At 43.4% G+C, this 10,936-nt stretch overlaps 2 protein-coding genes across 2 annotated transcripts; one reads left to right on the top strand and one right to left on the bottom strand.

Annotated features, from left to right (window-relative positions):
* Window positions 1–124: 124 nt before the first annotated feature.
* On the top strand, window positions 125–1,922 carry LOC133889923 (uncharacterized GPI-anchored protein At5g19250-like). Its single transcript, XM_062330344.1, has 2 exons — window positions 125–329; window positions 1,213–1,922. Exons 1-2 carry the CDS (start codon window positions 257–259, stop codon window positions 1,722–1,724), a joined length of 585 nt encoding a protein of 194 aa, XP_062186328.1. The 5' UTR covers window positions 125–256; the 3' UTR covers window positions 1,725–1,922.
* A 2,678-nt stretch (window positions 1,923–4,600) lies between these two features.
* Window positions 4,601–10,133, bottom strand: LOC133890710 (uncharacterized). Its single transcript, XM_062331212.1, has 7 exons — window positions 9,714–10,133; window positions 8,005–8,204; window positions 7,199–7,834; window positions 6,272–6,422; window positions 5,877–6,026; window positions 5,360–5,526; window positions 4,601–5,119 (listed from the first exon to the last, which is right to left on the bottom strand). The coding sequence occupies exons 1-7, from the start codon at window positions 10,012–10,014 to the stop codon at window positions 5,012–5,014; spliced, it is 1,713 nt and encodes a 570-aa protein (XP_062187196.1). The 5' UTR covers window positions 10,015–10,133; the 3' UTR covers window positions 4,601–5,011.
* Between the last annotated feature and the right edge of the window lie 803 nt (window positions 10,134–10,936).

The raw sequence follows: 10,936 nt of genomic DNA, 5'->3' as shown, positions 1-10,936 counted from the left end.
TACTAATTGTCCACAAAGTACAACCATAAAAGTGGCCTACAAAATCACTACTCCGATAAACGAAAAGGAAAAATAAAACTAGGGGACGCTTTTCGGAGAGACCGGAAGGAAGCGTAAAAGGAATAGCGGTGGTTGGTGACAGCAACTTGCCTCCTTCCTCCTCACTCTTATACCTGTCGCCCCTGCCTTACTCTTCCTTCCATTGGAGGCAAATTAAGCCGTAGCAGCGGCAGCACCGTGTAAATTCGAAGCAAAAATGGATTCCAGGATCTCCCTCCTCTGCTTCCTGGCCCTCGCCTCTTCCCTCCTGCACTGCGCCAGATCTGATGGTAAGACGCATGGCCTCTTGCCTCCCTGCACTCGCTCACTTTTTTGTGATGCTACCTGCTGCTCCAGCGATCGGGCTTCCTGATCGGGGTTCTCGTGCTGTGGACTCGAATCTGTGCTCGTATAATGGGTCGGATCTGAAGCATTGCGATGCCTTTTGCTTTGTGTTTTCTTGTGTTGCGAGGAGGCAAGCGATGATTTGTTTTGGTTGCTGTAGTGGTGAATTCGATTCATCTGCTGTGAATTTTAACTTAGTAGCTGATTCATTCATGGTGATATGGCAATCTGCACAAGTTATATAGTGGTCTTATTTTAGCCATATGAGCTAAGGATTGTACTGCTCAAGATCTGCTCATAATTTGTTACCTGTAAATGTTCCCGAGTGCTTTTGATTTGCTGATGTCATTATCAGCTTGTCTTCTAAGATCTCTGCTTTCCAAATCGAGCATCACTCTTTGTTGGCTATCCAATTCACAGTTCAGTAGCTCTACTATTTTAGTGCAAGTTGACCTTTGGCTGTGCAAGATCCGATATTCAGATCTTCTTGTGTCAGAAACCACAGTGTTTTATATAGACTTGAGCTACGTGTCTCATTCATCATTTTTTTAAGAGATGGATCACTCACTGTTGCTACTTAAATTGAGCTGGTGTCAGGTGTACTACTAGGCACATGGTGCAGTTCCAGTGCATTTAGCTGAGATGTGCATGGTTGCATAAAAAAATGATTTTGCATAGTACAATCGTCATGTTTGGAGATGAATGAATGATAAAGAAACTACTTTGTGCTGGTCAAGATCTGAAATACTCATACTATGCAGTAAGAAATTGATGGAGCTATATGTCAAATTCGGCATCGTTTTCGTCATACTGAATCTCGCTTTCCAGGCAGCGACGCTCAGCTCCTCAAGGGCATCAACAGCTACCGATCCTCCCTCAAGGTCCCCGCGCTGGCCGAGAACAAGAACGCGGCGTGCCTGGCCGACCAGCTCGCGAAGCAGTTCAAGGGGCAGCAGTGCACCAACACCACCGGCGCCAACACCGTCATCGGCACCGAGCAGCAGTTCCCGGACTACCCCAAGTACCTCGACCACTGCCACCTCAACGCGTCGGTGACCGAGGACGGCCAGGTGATGCCGGCGTGCGTGCCGGGGCTCGTCCCCGACGTGGTGCTCACCAACTACACCAAGTCGCAGTACAACCGGTTCCTGAACGACACCAAGTTCTCCGGCGTCGGGATCGCCAACGAGGGGGATTGGGTGGTCGTCGTCCTCAGCACCAGCACGAGCTCCGGCGACTACTCCCCGGCTCCGCCGGGCTCGAATTGGGCGGCTTCGGTTCAGCCGTTCAGCCAGCTGGTTCTTTTGTTGGTAGGCTTTGTGATCTTGCTGATGAAGTGAGAGGCTGGTCATGCCGGCACAGCGCAAAAGAATATAGCTTACTAGCTTACATTTGTGGCGCGCATTTTGCATTATTCAGATTTCAGTTCAACTTGGTCCCATCGGCAATATGTTATTGTTCAAATTTGAATTCAACCTGGCCTCTGGTATGGATTTGAATGTGCTGCTCTGCCTGATTATTATTTTTTCTTTACCATAGCTAGCAGAGTGGTGCGCAATTGCGAAGCTAGCTGTTTTTAAATTGGTACCATTACTTTGTTACAAGATAAAATTAGTTCAAACTCTTGAACTGACAAACGATATTCTTTTTTAAACGAACCGGCAGGAGAGCTGCCAATTACATTAATAAGAAAAAAAAAACCCGACAGGTTGACATGCCCAGGTTAATTAAGAGAAAATCGAGCAAAAACCACAAAACAGAGGGCTACAAACCTAACTAAACTAGATCTAAAGCACCACAGAGACAACACTGAAAACTACATCCAAAGCGACTGGAAGAGGAAAGAACCGTAACAACAGACAAATGCCATTCTTAAACGTTTTACTTGTAATATTGATTCTTAATTTACCAATGGCCGTCTGCGAAAGCTGAAGGTAAAACGTCTTACTCCCGATGAAGATCAAGAGGCTTTTTTATTAGGATTAACCAAGCTGGCTGGTGATCCAGACAAGATATTGCAGCCGCGGGTCAGAACTGGCCGACCGGCCGGCCGGCCTTGCTGCTACGAGCAACTGGAAGCGAAGGCTTGCGCACGGCGGCGGCGTGGCCTTATCCCGGAAGACGCTGGCGTCGGGCCGTGGCTGCCCGGCACGGTAAGCGCTACCGTCTCCTCGCTGCTGGCGATCGAGGAGGCTGCAGAAGCGAGGCGGCGGAGGGCGCTCTTCTGACCGGAGGCGAGGGCGGGGCCTCGGTCGGATCAATAACGGCCGCACAATTCCAATCCAACGGGCACAAGGACGCAAGGGGTGGACGGTATTTCGTTTACCGACCAGCACGGATCCGCGTCTCGCCGGAGCGACGCCGCATCCCAGATGTCCCCCGCATCGACGGAACTGTCCTGGAGAATCCCCTTTCCTCCCAACTGCCCCCCGCATCGACGGAGCTAAGCAAGAACTGTGGCAGTCAAAATCTCTGTGTCCTCGTCCAGTTTGATCCAACATTTCTCCAGGCTGAACCAAACACCACTTTAGTCTTTAGGTTGGAAAGCTCCCAAGATTTCGAAGTATCGTCTGGGTTGGCAGGAGCGATAATGTTTATGAATTATGGTGCCCGGACATCTTATTTATCCGTCCGCGCTGTAGCATTTACCCAATCCACCAGATACACGGCAAAAAGCACCCTAAATGTTTGTCACAGCTTCTTAGCTACCAAAAATTATTTGGGCCCAGGAGGCTGTGCCATCTGTGACCAGCCTGACTACGACATCTCGATCATCCTTGTTCTCCGGGAAGACATGCCCGGCCGAAGAACACGACGGTTTGCCGATGGCATCGCAGTCCTCGCACGGCTCACAATCCTCCTTCAGAACCACTCTCTCTAAATTGGGAGCTCGCTCCAGCACAGCTCTGGTAAATGTTATTTGTTGTTCCAGTGGCCTAAAGCCAACCAGTTGGAGCTCCTTCAAGAGCAAGTTCTCACAGCTAGGAGGTAAGCCAAAATTTTGTCATGTCAAAACTAGAGCTATGCTAAAAGTTAGTCATGCCAAATAATATTTAGTTTGAGGCCAAACCAAAATTTTGGCTAACCAAAAATCGGGACGGCCATTTTAAATGCTAAAATTTTATCTAATTCTGCTATAGAAAAAATTTAGCCGGTCAAATTTGTTAAGGCGTGGCTAATTTTTGGTCTGGAACTAAACGAAAGCCAATTTTTTTAAACGTGGCTAAACTTTGGCTTGGCTTCTTGGAGGCAAGAACCAAACAGCCTGTTAGTTCTTCCAGTGAAGGTCCTCTGCCTTGCGTCGCTATCTGCATGACAAGCGTTATCCCACACCTACATTTGCATCAGCAACCTGTTATCCGTTCAGTTTGATTTCTAGAACTAGGTCCGCCACATGGATGCCCCCGCTCCTCGTCCATGAATAGCCCGCCGTGAAAGAAACGAAAGGCCTCGTGCATATGATCAGTTGGCGCAGGCCTGAGCAGAGCGGTGAGCAGGAGAGAACCAAGCAGGCCATTTCCGTCTGGCCTGATCATCTGTGATCCTGCGTTTTCCGCAGGACGTCGAGAGCTCGACCGGAGTCTCATGAGCCGAAGCACGTTGGCGCGTGCGGCGGTGTGGCAGACGGCACGGCAGTGGTGCACCGAACCGGGCAGGCGTAGGCGAAAGCAAACAGTTGTGAGTCTAAGGTCTGTTTATTTGTACTTTAAAAAACTGTGCTTTTGATTTTTCTGAAAAACTACTTTTAGATTTTACAACAAATTTTTAGTTTCTCAATATACTACTTTTAAAAAACTACTCTCAACTAGCTTTTCAGCTTCTAATGCATTTCTTCAGAAATAAACTTCTCCCTTATTCAAAAACCACCAACAAACCTATTTATTTAAACTTCTGACAAAAAAAAAAAAACCAAAAACAGGCTAAAACAAACATGCCTAAGCATGCAGTGCCCCAACAGGATCCCGTGTACTAACATTTGCATTTCGGCGCTTCAGTTTTTTGTATTTCAACAGTTTCACCTTCTGCCAAAATAATCCAATTATCACCAAAAGCCTGCCGTATTGCCACATCCCTTTCAAAATGTTGCTGCCTTAGCTCAGGAGGAAAAGAAAGTAAATTCCATCCGTGTGCAGTGAAGAGCTTGTCTATATAATGAGCCACAAGCGAAAGAGACCATAGGAGTGCGAAGTCCTGATCGATTTGTTTCAGTTTACAATCCCCATAAGTTTCACCAATTATAGTGGAAACAATAGTATAGCCATACGAATAAGTATGGTACAACATATAAGACAACATGATACACTGGACATTAGCATATACCTCCTGTGAGGAGAAAACTCCCAACTTACAAACTACAATTTGTGTATGCACATCAGCATATACCTCCTGTGATCTAACAGCCCACGGGTGCTCCAAAACCCTAACGAGAACCAAAATCTGACGAAGCTCACTGGGGCTATCAAAAAGCTGGAGGAAAAAAAGCACTACCACGTCGCTAAGTAACACCTTTTGAAACTTCAGCATGGTCCAACACCGGTAGGAAACTAAAGATCATATCCTGGTGTAACACCAGTAAAAAACAATATAATGAAAGCACACGCCTCAAATTTTAATTGGCCAAACCCCTTTAGATCCTTCTTTTTGTAAGTATCATCTTCGGGTTCGAAAGATGGCGAAGGTGGCTGCTGTCAACAGCAGAATCCATTTCTTTAGACCAACTTGGATGCGGATGTAACTGCAAGATCGAGTTCCATGTAACATTAGAAGCTTAAACCACGAATTTACAAAAGGGCATATTTGTAGCTCAGAACGAGATTTCTAACCAGTTAGCTTACAGTCTCCAAAAAGGAATTACTAAATTTTTGAGCATTTTATTAATGGAACTGATTAAACTCGTACGAACACAAACAGAGAAGGCAATTAGTAGGTGTACATATCGCAACAAGACACAACCATAACAATTATCACATCTAACCTCATAGTTGCGGAGCAGACTGGCAATCAACATTGATATTGCAAGAATCACAAACTTCTGCCCAACACATGCTCGACTCCCAGAACCAAATGGAAGAAATGATTCGGACTTAGGACATTCGGTGGAAATATTGATCACATTTGAGCCTTTAGGCGCTGCTAATATTTCTGCAGTAAATTAACAAAACGGAGCAACGAAAGAATTAGGAAGAGGTTAATCACCAAGATCTTGCAGAAAGTTTCTAAAAGGTCTAACAGATGTCTGACTAATCTAGATGCACACCAAAAATAATGAAATTGATGCATAGTCTTCAGAATCTTAATGTACCATGTATTTACTTCACATAATACCATTTCTTTATAACGACCTGTTACTTATATTTCAATTAATACCCTTTCATGCCATAAACAAAATTCTCTCCAACATGTACCATAGTTCCAGAAATGCAAGAGTTTGGCCCCAAGTCCAGAATACTAAGACAGTGTGACCTTGGATTCAGTGGGAGGGAGAGAGAGACCTCCAAGATCAATATCCTTTTTCAGGAACCGATGAAGATTGAACTGGTCAGCATCGTTGCCCCACATAGAAGCATCCATTTGCACGAGATGCAAAGGAACAACCAATATCGCTCCAGCTGGCACAGTGATACTGGATTCAAGAGTCAAATCTGCACTCAAGGAAAATGAAATCAAAAGTGGATCAACAGTGGATAACATATGATACTTAAAATTGACCTACAGCTGACACATGCTAAAGTACATGTCATCGCACTATCACAGTACATATAAGCTCTCTTGCAACTAGATGTGTAGACTAATATCAGGATTAAACTTGAAACCATCATGGTCTCAATACATAAAAATCAGGATGGACAAAAGATATATCCATTTGCAGTTTAAAAATCATACATACCTTGTTTCAAAGAACATCGCTGCAGAAGAGGTCCAGCAGGCAAAAGGCGAGCAGATTCACATACAGTAGCAAGTAGGAATCGCATCCTAGGCACGTCATCAACCTCCAGCTCAGATGACTCATTGCAAACAGAAACAATATCTGCATGTAACTGCAAAATAAAGCAGCATGAGAACGAGGTGTAACTCACCAAAATAGACAAGCAAACAAAGATGAATGGGTAATAGTGATCTAATGTCTGTGATCCACATATAATAAAGTAGTACAAACCATGGTTTCCTGCATTCTGATAGCAATTTTCCAGTTGACACCAAATTTTCCCCACCAAACCTTACCAAAGTTTGGCATCACCAAATTTTGGTGACCAATTTGGCCACCCATGGTTTGGCCAAACATTGGCAAGGAAATGAATTAGCATTGGCAATAGGGAAGGGAATCTTACCAAAATTTGGTAGCAAACCAAATGCTAGCCAAATTTGGTCAATGCTACCGAATTTGGTTAAGGTAAGCATTGGCAAAGATTGGTTGCAAACCAAACACACCCAAAACTAAACAAAGCATGGTTCATGTGTTCATTAAACTTGGCAATGATGCAGTGTTGGAATGGCATTACGCAATGTTAGTATCACATTGCAAGATCGCAACAAGTTGGATAATGGTGGTCCCTTCTAGTATCTTATAACCAAAGGCCTTCCAGATTGTCCACACTTTTGGAAGATGCACGATGTTACATTTTAGAAACCTTTCCTTGCTGGCAATGGAAGACGAATTGAGTTCTTTCTTATTTACATAATTAACATGTAAAAATCCATGAGAGTTCTATTCATTTGAACAAGAAAACAACAGCAAGCATTTATCAATTTTAACATCACAAGAGAGCAACCAAATAGTTTGTAACAGAGCAAAAATAAAGGAACTAATGTGTACCTGATCTTGCAACTTCGGGGACAAGACAAGCCTTGCCAAAATGTTACCAATCAAGTTACCAGAAGTGGAGATACCATGCAACATCAAACCCATGATGTTTCCACATATTTCCTCTTCTGAACTAGGTAACCCTTCAGTAGCCCCGTGGAAACAACAACCTGACATCATGCCATCTAAAACACCTCTATTTGGCTCTTTTATCATCCCTTCGCCTTTCTGACAGGATCTCTGATCAAAATAGTGAGGTGTATTATTTTGGTCTCTTGCTTTTCTGATGATGCCCTGCGTTAATATCTTCAGCTTTGCACATATTGTCCGGTACCTCCTATAATCAGGTTTCCAGAATGGAGGAACAGCATAAGAAGCCCAGAAGCAACCATCCTTTGCAACCATCATAAGAAGTTCCTCATAAGCAGAGGCGTCAGACCAATTGAAGAAGGCATCACCGAGAAGTGTTGCACCAATGATGTTAAACGCCATGTGCTGGGAGAGAGATTTACTGTCCACAAAATCCTTGGACATGATAGAGTCAATTCTATCAAGGACAATGTCGATAATTTTGAATGAACCTCGACCAGCACCAACTGTAAGTTTTTCATTCAAGAATACTTTCAGAGATTCTCTCCTACTTTTGACCTGAAAATTGTAGAACATAAGAATTATAAGTAAAGAGATCAGAGCAGCAATTGAATGTGCTATCTACTAATAACTATTGTTACAGAAACATATACATCACTACAAACTAGGAACAAGTAAAAAGTAATACTACAGAACCCACATGGATTTTGTTGCATGGACACACATACCTTCTCGAATGAAGAAACGAATAGACCAAGTCTTCCACAAGCTAAATCATATGTCCTCCCAGTCAATGGTAACTTATCTTCAGCCTTTGTTAGCACCTCTTTAATTAGAGTAGGGTCTTTAACTGATACAAGTAGTTGAGAAGGTCCTAACCACAGCCGAACAACTGGGCCATAGCTGCCATGTAATTTTGATATAAAGCCTACAAAATGAACAAAGCAAAATACCATCAGAAATCAGAGAACACATTGTATTATAAATTAATAAAGAAGGTTTGTCAGTTGTGGTAACAGGGTTAAAATATCGAACAGTATTTTTCCAGATTTACAGTAATAATTCATAAAGTGGTAGACTGGTAATTCACAATAGCAAATCTGCTAGCCATATGCATTAGATCATTTTCTAAAACATCACTAATGCTCTGCAACCACCTATTCATTTACACAAAATATCTGATAAACCATGTAAGCTTGAGCCTTGAATGACATGGGCCGTAAAGAGTTGAAATGGGACATACCATGCCTGTGCTCATTAACGACAGCACTATCAATGCTGGATCGCATGTGACCGAAAATTATTCATCAACAAAATAATGCAACTACTTATGGCTACCCATTTATGTCTGGTAGTATTTCAAACACAGCACACTCAATCTTACGCATAGTAAGTTCTGTTGAAAGTGCCCATTCCTAGGAAAATTAGAATATTCAGTTAAGTCTATAAATTAACAGACATGAGGTTGATAGAAATCTAATCTGATAGCGATGAAGAAAAATTCGTCAATAGCAAGCATTTCAAAGTAAACTGGTTTCCTCTTCTGCTAATTTTTGTTTCTGAATCTCAAGAAGGGAAGAGTTCAAACATTACCAACATTAGGATCATGACGTAATGAAGAGGCAACAGCTAGATCGTGGTAATACAGAAAACCTAATAAATTGCCCAAATTTGATTTAACCCACAACTCAGAAGTGATCTAGCTATTATAATAATCCTACAATATCAAAGTTATATAAATGTTTTAATCAAACTCAAGCAACGAGACAATGTTTAGAGAATCACCATATCATCAGCAAACCCTCGCAAATACATCACAAATTAAGGTTAACTGTGCCAACCAGTGTACTTGCTGTGTGGACAAAACATCAAAGCTAAGTGAAGCGATTTTATATCAAGATTAGCCTAAATGATTTACGCAAAATGTTGTACCAATTGCACAGATCACATCTAGTTAAATAGAATTTCCAAAAGAGTCAGCCTTCACTAGCTTACGGACCCACAAGCTATAACTTCGATCCTAAGTTGTCGTGTAATTGGCCACATCAAATCAGTCAAATTACATCCCGAACAACTCCCAGCCAGATCAGCCTAAACTAAAGAAAAATTCCACACCAATCAATCAATCAAAACAACACGAAATTCCCAATCGATCAGTTCTCAAGTTGCTAGCTTGTAGCCAAATATCCCGCATCTCAAGGAGTTAACAAGTCTCGAATGGAACTGCTCCAATCACATCCAGTTCCCAATCGAACAGTACCCAAATAGACACCCGAGCATCTCTTGTGGGCCGTACGAACAATTTTACCCAGCGAAGAGGTCGCGCGCGCGCCAAATCCAATCCCAACCGACCATAACCACCACCAAACCCAACCAAGTAAATCGAATCCTAGTTATATGAACGAGGAACGAGAAGGAACGGGGCGCGGCGACGAACCGGTGATGTCGCCGCCGGCGCGTAAGACGGCGGCGAGGCCGGGGTCGGCGAGGAGCGCGTGCGGCCCGGGGAGGCGGGACCCGAGGGCCCAGAGGCGGAAGAGCGCGGCGAGACGGAGGAGCAGCACCCAGGTGACGGCGAGGAGGCCCGCCCACAGCAGCGCGTTGGTGCCGCGCTCGGCGTAGTCGCGGAGGAAGGCGCGGCCGCCGCCGACGCACGCCGGCCAGGCGGCGGGCCCGGCGGTGATGAGCGCGCCCAGGAGGGTGAACGGGACGGCGGCGGGGTCGCAGGATGAGGCCATAGCCGCGAGAAGGGGGAGAAGGGTGGGGGCGGAGTGGGGAGATGGGGCGGTCGCTGGCGATGGCGGGATGGTGGGCGGAGCTGTGAGAGCTCGTGCTCTCGCTGGAAGGTCGCCTACGGCTCCTCTAAAAAGATCAGTATTTTTCCCCTTTAGTCCACTTACATTTTTTAAATTGAAAAGGACGAACTTAACAAAGTTTTGGTAGAAAGTTGGTGCTGCAAATCGGTAAACAAGGTACTCATCGATCTTTTTTAATTCAATTAATAACATTATTTTTTAAATTGAATATTTTTTAAAAAAACTAATGTAATCAATTAAATTAAATTAAATAGGGTCGATGCGTAACTTTAAGTTCACTAATTTGCACCTTTGGCAGAAAGTGTGTGAATGCAATTTATCATTGTTAAATTAATGAAATTGAAGTTTTTCCAGACATATGGTTACCACTGTTTTTTTAATACAGAAATATAATAATTGGGCAACTAGTCCACTGAACAACTAAAGAAATCGAAATAATTGTCTTTTTCATGTGTATATATTTTTTCGATAAAGGAAACTTTTATTGAACTCAGACAATTATCAAGGCAATACAATCGTACTGAGAACATTTCCGGTCTCTGTATAACTAAGATGCATACAGCAAAAAAAGGAAAAAAATAATAAAAGTTTAACTTAATAAAAGTTTAACATAGGTGGAAACATGAGATGCTAAGGCGCGCCGATCCTCCGATTAGACAGTCATCCATAAACCTAGGCAAAACACTCCCTGACCACCTGCTCCAAATGCTGACACGCTACTATAACCATATCCCAAGAATCCGATGTCTGTAATATAGCCTAAGTATGGAGCTAGTGAGTACAAATATAAATAACCTGCAAGTGAGAAAAAATATTTTTCTTATCAAACATCATATCATTCCTG

This window comes from Phragmites australis, chromosome 14 (assembly GCF_958298935.1).
Source record: "Phragmites australis chromosome 14, lpPhrAust1.1, whole genome shotgun sequence".
In the NCBI taxonomy this organism is placed as follows: domain Eukaryota; kingdom Viridiplantae; phylum Streptophyta; class Magnoliopsida; order Poales; family Poaceae; genus Phragmites; species Phragmites australis.
This window is presented reverse-complemented; position numbering and strand designations above follow the sequence as displayed.